At 43.3% G+C, this 13,448-nt stretch overlaps 1 protein-coding gene across 1 annotated transcript in view; it reads left to right on the plus strand.

The window, feature by feature from the left end:
- The window catches only part of LOC128419242 (IgGFc-binding protein-like), a 61,761-nt gene extending 51,340 nt beyond the window's left edge, over positions 1-10,421 (plus strand). The window contains exons 26-32 of the mRNA XM_053399676.1: positions 431-995; positions 2,207-2,784; positions 3,915-4,485; positions 5,194-5,393; positions 6,493-6,873; positions 8,522-8,808; positions 10,220-10,421. Of these exons, the coding sequence (XP_053255651.1) occupies positions 431-995; positions 2,207-2,784; positions 3,915-4,485; positions 5,194-5,393; positions 6,493-6,873; positions 8,522-8,808; positions 10,220-10,229 (2,592 nt within the window). The 3' untranslated portion in view covers positions 10,230-10,421. The remainder of the gene's footprint in view (positions 1-430; positions 996-2,206; positions 2,785-3,914; positions 4,486-5,193; positions 5,394-6,492; positions 6,874-8,521; positions 8,809-10,219) is intronic.
- Positions 10,422-13,448: the final 3,027 nt, after the last annotated feature.

Raw genomic sequence — 13,448 nt, forward strand, 5'->3', positions numbered from 1 at the left:
GGGCTCTTCTTATGCAGAGTATAGGCTACGTCACGTAGAGATGTTGCACAATTACAATCATAATTCATTGTGGATTATATGCAGCTGGTGGCCCACTGAGGGCTGTCAATTGCAGCTCCTGAAGATGGAACTAGGCAAAGGTGGTTTGTAGTCAGTGAGAGCAGGATCCCCAGCTGCTCAGCAACGGTGAGTTAACCTGCTTTTACTCTGAAAGAGTGCTTCAACAGTCAATCCTTCTTCACAGAGAACTCTGAGTATAGCAGTTCCCCAACAACTTTCAGCACACTTTGCAAGCTCTGGCTTCCAGGATCCTATTGGAGAAGCCACAATTGTTTAATTTGCTATCATACTGCTTGAAATGCATGGTGTGAATGTAGCCTTCCATTAGATATGGCTTTACGGTAACAATTCCTGTTGCATCACATTCCAGGTCAATGGCGTCTTTGTGAACCTGCCTTTCTACCATGAAGACAAGATAAAAGCTTACATCAGTGGGAATGAGGGCGTCATCAAGACTGATTTTGGCCTGACGGTAGCCTTTGACTGGAACACCAATGCCAAAGTCACTGTACCCAGTACGTACACCAATGCCGTTTGTGGCCTCTGTGGCAACAACAACTTGAACCCCAATGATGACTTGACCATGAAGGATGGGAGTCATGCGTCCAGCATCTCCCAATTTGCAGAGAGCTGGAAAGTTGGAGAGGCCCCTGGGTGCACACCGGGTTGCACCACTGATTGCCCGCCATGTGGAGATGCGCAGAAAGAAACCTACAAGGGTGACCAGTACTGTGGCATCCTCATCAAAAAGGATGGGCCATTCTGGCAATGCCATGATGTCCTTGACCCAACACCCTACTTCACAGATTGCGTCTTTGACACCTGCCAGTATCATGGTCAGCATAAAATTATGTGTGATGCCATCAGCATCTACGTGGCAGCATGTCAGGCTCTGGACGTTGAGATTGAAGAATGGAGATCAAACTCTTTCTGCAGTAAGTGTTGCCTCTTGAAGCTTCAATAAGTCACGTCATCTATTGTTTACACTGACTGGCATTGGTTCTCTAGGATCTCAGCCAGGGACTTTTCCCAGTCATACCTGGGGCTGCTGGGGGTTGAACCAGCAGTTATTTGCATGAAAAGCATGTGATCCACCACTGAGCTGCACTCCCTCCCCTAGTTCAGCTTTAGGGATGTGCATGAGTTGAAGGGAAGTGCTGCATAAACTTGACATTCATCAAATTTTGAAATGTGAGGTTTGCAATTAGATTCTTTTCTCCCTAAATGTATTTCAGCATTCATCAGAGTATTTGAATAGGTACCAGATCATTGTATAAAAGCAAATAGTAATAGGCTTCTCTCTCTTTCCCAGCAGAGACAAGGTCTTAACTCTTATGGTCTGTTATTCAATGTTAGTCATGCTCAGAGTACACCAGTTGAAATGAATGAACATGACTACCTTAGCTTTATTAATTTCAATGGCTCTATAATGAGTAAAACTTAGTTGGATACAGCCCATAATGCTTAAGATTATTATTTTTTAAATACCCTTGGATTTTGAAAGACCAGTTGGAATCTTTTTGTTTAAGCCTCTTGACTTGTCAGCAACATCTATGACTTGATACATACAGGTCACATCAGAGCTAAGATTCTCCTGAAAAATTCAGTCGGAATCCAATCTGCATATAACAATTTTGACATTAGATGTGAAGCATTTTGCATTTACTGATCTCCACATTCAGATTGAACATTTAAGTGTCAAATTCATTTCAACCTTGATAATTCAAGTAGCGGGGTTTCACATCTATCCAATTTTAAATGTTGATCCTGGAGAGGGGCAGGGAAGCAGTATCATTCTTAGTCTAAACCATCCAGGCATTTAAAATGCTGTAACATCTTTTAACAGGCTTCGTTTTGAATTTATTCAGCAATTGCAAGTGCTGCAGGGCAAAGCGATATGATGATGATGATGATGATGATGATGATGATGATGATCAATGAGATACTTCTATATTCTCTAACTATTCCATTAATGGATTTAAATATGAATTCAGATGACAGCCTTCACTAAAAACTAACCAGTAGATGGCACTGCATAAACAGAATAGGCAAAAGAGTCCTGCAGACCTCTTCCTGTCGATGTCTCTGAAACAACCTCTGCCCTAGCTTGAAATTCTCCACAGTCTGTTTTTGTCCTTTCTTCCAGGCCCTGCTTGCCCACCCAACTCTTACTACAAGCTCTGCGGAAACGGCTGCCCTGCCACTTGTCATGGTCTCTCGGCTCCTGATTGCTGTGAGATGTCCTGCAAAGAAGGATGCTATTGCAATCCAGGGTTTATCTTGAGTGGGGACCAATGTGTTTCCATTGGCGATTGTGGCTGTGAGCACCAGGGCAACTACTACAAGAAGGGAGAGGTTTTCTACCCCGGTTCCTCTTGCCAGAAACGATGCCAATGTGCAGACAATGGAGTTGTCCAATGCGTGGACTTCTCCTGTGGGCCCCATGAGGAATGTAGGATAAAGGACGGTGTCCACGGCTGTCATCCTGTAGGGTCTGGTACATGCAGTTTGGCCTCAGGCTCCCACTACCTAACTTTTGATGGACGGGCCTACGACTTCCAAGGAACCTGCACTTATACTTTAGCTAAAGTTGTCGGTGTGGGTTCTCAGCTGGCAAACTTCTCAGTGATGGTGGAGAATGAAAAGTCTTTTACCAAGATAGTTGTGGTCTCTTGTCATGGATATACCGTTGTCATTGAGAGGGCAATAAAGTGGAAAGTCAAGGTAAGTTCTGTTCTGGGTTTAGCCTCCTTGAAGTAGAAATGCCAGCAAAGTTCACTAGCAGTTTCTACAATTGCAGGAGTCCCTGGGAGAACGTCGTCTCCCAATGTCCACTGCACCCCATCTTACAATCTGGGTTTGTCTCAGTTTCTCATTTTTTCCAATATTAAATTCAATTCTCCATTTTTTTCTGCAGCAACCTGTTATATAAATGCTTTAAACAATAAAACATGATTTTGAAATTAAAACATGCAAGTGATAATGGAACTGTATAGGAAATGTAGGGTGTGTTGATTTCATTTTTTAGGGTTTTAGGGAGTTTAGGGGGGTCCACTAGAGAAACAAGCAAGCTGCTTGGATCTTAGACTAGGATGATGCTGCTGGGAGCTAGCCCTGATTTCTCCACCCACTTGTGTTTAGGTTGAACTGATGAGTGCTAGGTACCGGCTCAGAAAACTTTTGAAGCATTCATTTGGGGCATCCCAAGTCCCCTCCCAACTGGACAGCAACTACCAGAGAGTAAGACCCACTGGCAACACTGCAGGGCTGTTCTGTTGCAAACCCTTGATCCCTTTTGACTGGTCTTTAGGTCTTTAGTGACTAACAAATTATGATTTGCCCTGTAGTAATGGTATTGTGTGGTCTGGCTCTGAGATACTAGTTGTGCTGGTATTTATTGTATGTTTTATGCTTGCTTTTGTCTTTTTGAAGGAAATTAATATTTAAAATGGTTTTAATATTATATCTTACAGTGTATATGCTAATACATTTCTATCTTCTATGCAAAAAAAGCCTGTGGATTTGTTGCCCTAAGGAGACAGGGTGCTTGAATCCACTTGAATGGCACAAACCTAAATTTTTGCTGTGTGTTTGAATCCTTCCAGAATAGTGGGAGTCTAGAGGAACCCTTAATTTGTAAACTGCTTCGAGAGGCATTCTATTATTAGTAGTAGTAGTATTTTATTATTATTAATATACCACCCTATATGCACAGGTCTCAGGGAGGTTCACAGAATAAAATCAGAATATAAAACCACAAAATACATTCTTTGCCTGAAAAGTGGTATATAAATCCATTAAATTCTGACAATTTTAAACTGTGTCCATGGTCACCTTCTCTGTGGTTAATGTAGGTGAATGGAGAGCTCTATACGCTGCCCATGAAGACAAACGATGGGAAACTCTGGGCCAACCAGGAAGGCAACAATATCATTCTCCAGTCCAACTTTGGTCTCCAAGTCCTTTTTGACACCTCCTCGTATGTTCTGGTGTCTGTCCCCAGTAACTATCAGGGACTTGTCAATGGCCTATGTGGCAATTTCAATAAGGACAAGACTGATGACTTTACTCTACCCACGGGGGAAAGAACCCAGAATGTGATCGAATTTGGGGCCTCTTGGAAGGTTCCCATTGATGGTATCAGATGCTCTGATGGTTGTGGAGATAAATGCCCTGTCTGTGATGCAGCCAAGACAGCGCCATACCGACCGGAGAGTTCCTGCGGAATGATCCAAGCCCAATCCGGCCCCTTCAGGAACTGTCACTCCATGGTGGACCCTGCTGAATACTTCAACCACTGTCTGTATGACATGTGTGCAGCCAATGGTGCAGGAGAAACTCTCTGTAGGAGCATCCAGGCCTACGTAGCAGCATGTCAGGCTGCAGGAGTTACAATTGGAGCCTGGAGAACAAACAACTTCTGCCGTAAGTTTGTACAGGAATCTGCAGTTATTGTTATTTATTATTATTTATTAAATCTCTATGCCACCCTTCAGCCGAGGATCACAGGGTGGTTTACAATATAAAAACACAAGAATATGTAACATAGTAACCAATAACGGCAATACCGCCCCCCCACAGTTTAAAAGGCTCTCTCTCTCTCTCATCCATCCATCCATCCTGTTATATTGGCCAACAGATACTTCAATGGTATCTGTATTTGGATCCCATAGAACATAAGCTATTTCTTTAAAATTAAATTAAAAAAAAACTAATTTCTCCAGCCTCTGTTTGTGAAGATGCGTTGCCTATAGAAAATGGTTTCACCTTCAGAATTTAGATCAGGGTGGAGAACCTCCGGCCTGCAGGTCAAATTAGGTCCACCAACACCCTTCCCATTTGGCCCGTGAGGCCATTGTGGTCAAGCCACATTTGCCTACCCTACATATACAAAATCAGGTGTGGGGCAGGCATAGGTGGGGCTTCTGCATGTATGGGTGGGCAGGATTCCACAAATTTTAAAAATGGTGTTTCATTGAACTTCTATTTTATTTTGCCCTTATCATACACCCCAATGAATATAGGTGATCTCTCCCCTGCCCCCTAACTTAAGAATGCTTAGCTAATGTTCTATATGTGTCTGAACCATCGCTGTCTCCTTTCATCACTTGTCTCCTCTCCCTTCCTTTTCAGCTCTCACTTGCCCATCCAACAGCCACTACGAGTTGTGTACAAAGACCTGTGATTTCACTTGCACCAGCTTATCCTCTCCAGGCCGGTGCACAAAACAATGCTTTGAAGGTTGCCAGTGTGATTATGGCTACCTGTTTGACGGTGACAGGTGTGTGGCAGTGGGGAACTGTGGCTGTTCGCATGATGGGCGCTACATAAAGGTAAATACAGTGAAAGTGGTGGTGTCCATGAATAACACTCTAAGCAAACCAAAAGAGCTAGTTTGTCTTACCTCCTTAAGATGGCTGCTCATGCATTGGCCACCAGAAAAAGAAGACATGTCTGTGGCACCTTCTCATTCTCACCCTAGGGTCACATAGAGTAGATGAGGAGAAAGGGCTGCTGAGAAAGGCCAAGCCTGCAGAGTGACGGAGAGAGAATGAGACAAGTTGGGGAGAACCTCTGGACCAGCAAAGCTGATGGAGCAGAGCAGGAAGGGACATAGGGAAACAAGTGCAATATATGAAGAGAGAACATAGCATAGTCGGGGTTGAAATTGATTTAATGCTAATGCAAGTAAATGTGACCTCTTTTAGTATCTATTTTATTATCAGTTTATCATTTATGTAGCATTGACATACCCTTATGGATATAGTTGTATAGTTGTATGTTGTTGTTGTTTAGTCGTTTTGTTGTGTCCTACTCTTCGGGACCCCATGGACCAGAGCACACCAGGCAATCCTGTCTTCCGCTGCCTCCCGCAGCTTGGTCAAACTCATGCTGGTAGCTTCGAGAACACTGTCCAACCATCTCGTCTTCTGGCGCCCCCTTCTCCTTGTGCCCTCAATCTTTCCCAACATCAGGGTCTTTTCCAGGGAGTCTTCTCTTCTCATGAGGTGGCCAAAGTATTGGAGCCTCAGCTTCATGATCTGTCCTTCCAGTGAGCACTCAGGGCTGATTTCCTTCAGAATGGATAGGTTTGATCTTCTTGCAGTCCATGGGGCTCTCAAGAGTCTCCTCCAGCACCATAATTCAAAAGCATCAATTCTTTGGTTATCAGCCTTCTTTATGGTCCAGCTCTCACTTCCATACCTCACTACTGGGAAAACCATAGCTTTAACTATACGGATCTTTGTCAACAAGGTGGATTAGTTGTATAGCTGCATGTTTTAAATGCTTTGGTTCTGTAAATATACATTTTGAATGTTTGCTTGCAAATGGAATTCTAGTAGCAATCATATATAATTGTGCATTTTTATTCTTAATTTAACCACACTTTTCTTATCTCCCTCTCCCTTTTGTGTGTTATAAATCTTCCAGGCTGGCGAGACTATTGTTTTTGAAGGTTGTTCAACCAGCTGCACTTGTCGCCCAACAGGCCAACTGGTGTGTGAGGGAACTAGCTGCCAGTTAGGAGAGATTTGTCGCCTCCACAATGGTGTGCGTGGTTGCAGGGGGCAGGAAGGCGAGTGCATCATCGTCCCTGGAGCACGGTTGACCTCCTTTGATGGCGTCTCTGGGGGAATCCTTTATGAAGGAGCTTACGAGGTGGCTTCCCTTTGCAATGAAAATGACCTCTTTTGGTTCAGGATCATAGCAGTGGTCAAGAAATGCAATGAAATGGATTTGCCATCGGTGTCGATAATACACATATTTTTCCAAAGGATGCTTATCACTGTAAAAACAAACAAGGAAGCATGGGTAAGTTCTGAAGGCAGGCTCTGGGGCAGGCATCTCCTGTGTAGGTCATACATAATAAACATTACTGACTTCAGCCCATTGATTTCAGTGGGTCTGTTCAGAGAAGATGCTAGTTGGAGACAATCCATTATTTAATTGTTTGTTTCATTTATGTAGTGAAATTTCATTAAAATTCTCAAGGTAGCTTACAATATAGAGGTAAAGAAAACAAATAAAAGAAAAAGAAAACATAACACCAATAACTACGTAAGACAGCAAAAAAACAAAAGTAAGCCTAAATCACCTTTCATTGTAATTACCTCACCCATGGTCTCTCCTGGCTTTGGAGGTGGCAATGCAGCTCCTTGTCAAGGGTGCAAGGGAGCCTACAATAGATATGCCTCTGGCCCTGGTCTAAAACAGAAGTGGAAAATCTGGGGCCCGGAGACAATATCTCATCCAGGCCTCTTGGTATGGCCCTTAGTACTTGCTCCAGACTACTCCCATAGCCAGGCCACACCCCTCACTGGTCTGCTCCATTCCATTCCCATTAGTGCTTTTGCTTGGTTGGAATGTGCCTCTGAGCTGTGATTCTACCTGTTGCTCACCTGGGCGAGTGGTAGAAAGGTTTGCATGTTTAAAGGACTTACTTTTGTGTGGCTGCTATGTATCCTACCGTACAAAGGTAAGAATTGCATGCATTGATTTGCCCACTTTATTCCTATGGCACTGGCTGCCATGTAGCTCCCAGAATGCTGCCATGAAAGAATATGGCTCTAGAAAAGCATTCCTCGCTCTAAAGGATTATGAATAATGGACAATATGAGGACAGAAAGAGGAAGGTGGTTCAGGGCCCAGCTATCGAGAAGTAAACGGTGGCGGAACAAACCAAAGTCGTACAGCAGTAAAAGCAAAGACTGAAAAGGGTACTGTGTTCTGTGGAGGAAAATTGTCCCTGAGGGGTTCAAGTATGGAGGCTCACACCAAATTCCCAAATTGGTCAGACTTTAATCTGTTGCAGGAAAGAAAAAAGACCAGATAAGAAAATAGGCTGTGCTCTTGGATTGGTTCTCTAGTCCACCAAACACACACACTCACACACAGGCTTGCCTTTCATGTTGTTTGTGCTCAGTGTGTGATAATCAGTTACATAGCTTCTGAATTTGGAGTAATTTTGGATATGATGAATCAGTAGGAATATGCAAGCTGTCTCTGCATACTAATTCCTCTTGACCAAGGGTGGGGAATCTCGAGTCCAGGAGCCAAATGCAGTCCTCCAGGCCTCTCCCTTTGGCCCTTGGGACTTTCCCCTAGGGCACACCTCTTACCAGTCCTGCTCCATATGTCGTCACATGCTTTTGCCTGACTGGGATGCTTTATTGAACTGTGATAATGTTTTTGCTTGCCTGGATGGATGGAGGGTGGAATGTTGTTTGTCCATGTCTGTGCAGAAACCTTTGGGTTTTGTGAGGCTGGAAGGTCACCTACTGTACAACAGTAACAGTCCACCCATTACTCCATCCACTTTGGCTTCTGGTCTCACCCACCAGTGGCATGTGGACCCCAGAAAGTTGTCCATCAGGGAATGCAGCCCTCGAGCTGAAAAAGGGTCCCTCCCTTACTCTAACCATTAACGCAACACCTTTCACCCTCCTTTTCTGAATTTCAGGTCAATGGGCACCAAGTGACGCTCCCGGCAATGGTATCTGCAGGTGTCTCCATAAGCGTCTCTCAGAATGGCGTCGTAATTAATTTGGCCTCCGATGTAAAAGTTCTCCTCAGAGCCTGTGGGGAAATGACAGTGGAAGTCAGCGAAAGCCTGGAAGGAAAACTCTGTGCCTCCTGTGGCAACTTCAATGGAAATGGTATTGATGACCTGAAGCTGCCCAATGGGAACGTAGCAGGAAATATTGCTGAGGTCATTGATTCCTGGAAGGCCAAGGACTTCACTAGCTGGTGAGTGGATCTGGGGGAGGTTTTTGCCTAAAGAGGATAAAAAAGAAGTACTTTGTTGTTCGATCCTCTTAGGGACTGAGGAGTTGTTGAAGGAGTCCACATCATGGACTAAACATAGTCTGCTCTGAAGCCCCCAACCCATATTGCAAGTTGGAACATGGCCTGCCCTGGAACCTGTCTCCCAGACAAATCTCCTGAAGTGGTCTGCTACTTGTCTCTTTGTTCTGAGTTGCATCTAACATTAGACATTTCCAAAGCAGACTCACTGAAATTAACGGACATTACTCCGTCCAGCTCTGAGGGCCTTCTGGCAGTTTCCTCACTGTGAGGGAACCAGGCAGAGGGCCTTCTTGGTAGTGGCGCCCGCCCTGTGGAACGTCATCCCATCAGATCTCAAGGAAATAAACAACTATCTGACCTTTAGAAGACATCTGAAGGCAGCCCTGTTTTGGGAAGTTTTTAATGTTTGGTGTTTTATTGTGCTTTAAATATTCTGTTGGGAGCCACCCAGAGTTGCTGGGGAAACCCAGCCAGATGGGTGGGGTATAAATAATACATTATTATTATTATTATTATTATTATTATTATTATTATTATTTAATTCCAATAATTCTACTCTGGCTAGAATTTAGTTGGCTACAACTCAATGCTTCACTAACTGGTCCCAGGGCAGAAATAGAGCAATAAAACAACAGCAAACTGTTTAAGCAATACTCATATATATGAAAACATCCTTAAAATGTAAGATCAAATAGCAACAGAGAAACAACTTCTATCTGAGTGGCTTGTGACAGTTTTGAGTTCTCAGCTGCCTCCCAGAGGCCAGGCTGAAGAGTTGCATCTTCACCGACTGATGAAAAGTCAGCAGTGTCAGAGCTGTGGGGAGATCTACGCATAATATGGGGGAGGGATCTGTGTGCTCCATCAGCACATGGGGGAAGCCATCTCACCTCCACCACAACCAATACAAAGTCCCTTAGGGCAGGATGTCATTGGTCAGTCATGATGCACTGCCCCTCCAAGGGGAAGTTGCCCTAGCCTATTCATAGCCACACATTAGTTGCTGTGCTTGCTAGGTGTTTCAAGCTACTAAGATTATTATTTTTTTTAAAAAAAAATGTAAAACAATGCCCAGGCCAGGAGGACAAGGCAGTTCATGCCACATGTTCTTCCTTCAGACAGCTGGCTGGCTGGCTGGCAGTCAGTTGTTCCCTATAGACAGCATCTAGCATCTGGCAGCAGTCAGCAGATTGTAAAACCAGAAGGATGAGTTACATTCAGGCAGTAAAATACCCATAAACTGAGCCATTACTATTCAATAAAATTCTACAGTTGCATGGGAAGTATTGGAAAGTTTCTCCCTGATACATAAACAAGATCATATTGACTTCTTCAAAATTTTCTATTCCAGTGATGTCTGATCCAAAGCGAGCGACTCTCTCTGCTGCTTAACTGTCGGTGTCAACTATTTGCAACTGAACTCGGAGCAAAACTGTTCTGCATAGAGTATCCCTGGCTTCACATCTTCGTGTTTTTCAACCTGCTATCTGATTGCCAAACAAAATGATGACACTTTTTCCTGAGAATCAATAAATCCTCTCTTTTTTTGGAAAGCTTTTCTTTTTTTTTAAAAGAATGTTTATTAAAGTTTTCAATAGTAATACAATAAAAATCAAAAATAAAAAATAAAAAATAGCAAAAATACAAAAATAAAAATAATTAAAAGCACATAAAGTTTCCATTACCTATTTTCCATTAACTTATTTCCCAGACCTCATACCTCCCTTTTTTGTATTCCAATTCAAATTGTTAGTTCAGCAAATCCTTATCAATAAATTTTAACCTATTTCTAAACCTTTTTTTCCCCATATTCTCTTAAAACATTACAGCTGGAAACCACTTAATTTCTATCCGACATCATTCTAACATTCATTAATTTTACAATATTTCTGTAAATAGTCTTTAAATTTCTTCCAATCTTCTTCCGCCGACTCTTCTCCCTGGTCTCGGATTCTGCCAGTCATTTCTGCCAATCCCATATAGTCCATCACCTTCATCTGCCATTCTTCCAGAGTGGGTAGATCCTGTGTCTTCCAGTACTTTGCAATGAGTATTCTTGCTGCTGTTGTAGCATACATAAAGAAAGTTCTATCCTTCTTTGACACCAATTGGCTGACCATGCCCAGGAGAAAGGCCTATGGTTTCTTCAGGAAGGTATATTTAAATACCTTTTTCATTACATTAGAAATGAAAGCTTTTCTACACTGACTTCATTGTGTCAGCATGATTGTAATACTGTAGATATGCAAATAAATAGGATGGGTGGTGGGAAACTCTGATGGCTATGTTCAAGCAAAGAGGCAAGGAAGCCATCTTCTTCAGCCTCCAGATGTTTGACAACAATTCTCATCATCCCTGACCAATGGCTAAGAGGGCTGCGGACGATGGGAGTTATAGTCCAACAACATCTGGGAACCTAGACAAACAATGTTTGAGAGGCAAAGGGTGTTGAATTTTGAACTAGACTCCAGTCAGTGCTCAGTCCCTCATATTCTTATGGGAGCGGGTAGGTGTTAACAGAGAAATCTGAGGGCTCCCTTGAACAAAAAAAAAAGGACACCAGCCAGGAATACCAGAGCAAAACAGCAGCCAGTAAGGCTTGGTCTTTATTGAAGACTGTCGCGACAGGACTCCCACCTGCCACAAGGTGGAACAAGATGGAAGCCCCGAACAAAAGAGAACCCAAACTTTTATTAGCTGGTAATCCCCATGTTACACCCCCCCAACTACATCACTAATACAGTGGTACCTCGGGTTACATACACTTCAGGTTACATATGCTTCAGGTTACAGATTCCACTAACCCAGAAATAGTACCTAGGGTTAAGAACTTTGCTTCAGGATGAGAACAGAAATCGTGCGGCGGCAGTGGGAGGCCCCATTAGCTAAAGTAGTGCTTCAGGTTAAGAAGAGTTTCAGGTTAAGAACGGACCTCCGGAACGAATTAAGTACGTAACCAGAGGTACCACTGTATATCATGGTTACATCATGAAAGTGGAGGTCTGGTGGCAGTAATCTGAGCATCCTGGACCTTGCCCCATGGTTCCCCTTGCCCTTCACCAAACACCCATCAAGTGTAACAAAAGGAATATTTACATTTCCCTGTTTCCCAGCCAAGTTAATCACACCCTTTTGCCTCCATCTGGGTATGTTATTTCTGGAATGGCTATCTGTCTGGCACTCAGGTATCAGGATGCCAGGAATTATCACTCAGGCAGAGGGAATGTTGAGTAGCTGAGCTCACATCTCTATATGAATTTCTGAAGTTTTCCCAGTGAGCCAGTACATAGATACATTTATCAGTGAATTGTTACATTTGGTATTGTGCAGCAAAGACCCTTTGAATAGATAGGAAGAAACTGTGGTGAAGTGTTTTGTGGGGACAAATCACGAAAGCCACAAAAGTGATTGTGGTGATTTTGGTATTGGGCTGCATGTGCATGATATCTGCTGGAGGGTCAACCCCCCCCCCACCTATACATAAATTCCTGCAACATAGGGAAAACTTGAAAGAGAGAAATCAGCAGGTGAGAGAGGGGGCCCTGGCTGCTTGCAATTGATTTTGTCCTCAAGCTGGGCTCAAAAACAATAGCATGCCCAGTGTGTGTGTGTGTGTGTGTGTGTGTGTGTTAAATTCAGTTCACATTTAAAGGGAATCTACCGAACTCATACATCCTGAATCAAAATGCAAGCTAAAACATCCATCAAAATTTCCACTTCTCCAAATTTTGCAGGGCACTTCTCAAACCAAGTAAAATGTACAAAATGGCATATCAGTGTGCATTAAAATGCATATGCTTGCCAAAAAGCATATATTGCTTACAAAATGTGTATATTAGGATAAATTCACACTGAAATGGCGATGGACTTTCATGATTTAAAAAAAAAAAGCAAACTGAAGACGGAATGTAGAGAACTGAAGATAGATTGCAAACATGAGAAAGGGAGATGAGAAGAGAAGACTCCCTGGAAAAGACCCTGATGCTGGGAAAGATTGAAGGCACAAGAAGAAAGGGACGACAGAGGACGAGATGGTTGGACAGTGTTCTCGAAGCTACAAACATGAGTCTGACCAAACTGCGGGAAGCAGTGGAAGACAGGAGTGCCTGGCATGCTCTGGTCCATGGGGTCACAAAGAGTCGGACACAACTAAACGACTAAACAACAACAACATGAGAAAGGGAGAGAAATAGAAAAGGAGAGTCACTCATCCCTATCTGATATGTAGGATTTGCATGGCTTAATGGGCAGACTTGGTGGCAAATGAAGGTTGGGATAGGCTTTAGGCCAGGCTTCCTCAGACTCGGCCCTCCAGATGTTTTGAGACTACAGTTCCCATCATCCCTGACCACTGGTCCTGCTAGCTAGAGATCATGGGAGTTGTAGGCCAAAAACATCTGGAGGGTTGAGTCTGAGGAAGCCTGCTTTAGGCTCTGCCTTCTGAACAACATCACTGGAGTTGCTCTGTATTTGTAATATTTCATATCTGAATCGATTTCCGTTTCTGCAAAATGAGTTCTGCCCTATTTTACAAGGCTACTGTCAACATCCCTTAAAAACCCAACATAAAACAAAGTGCC

This window comes from Podarcis raffonei, chromosome 8 (assembly GCF_027172205.1).
Source record: "Podarcis raffonei isolate rPodRaf1 chromosome 8, rPodRaf1.pri, whole genome shotgun sequence".
Lineage (NCBI taxonomy): Eukaryota > Metazoa > Chordata > Lepidosauria > Squamata > Lacertidae > Podarcis > Podarcis raffonei.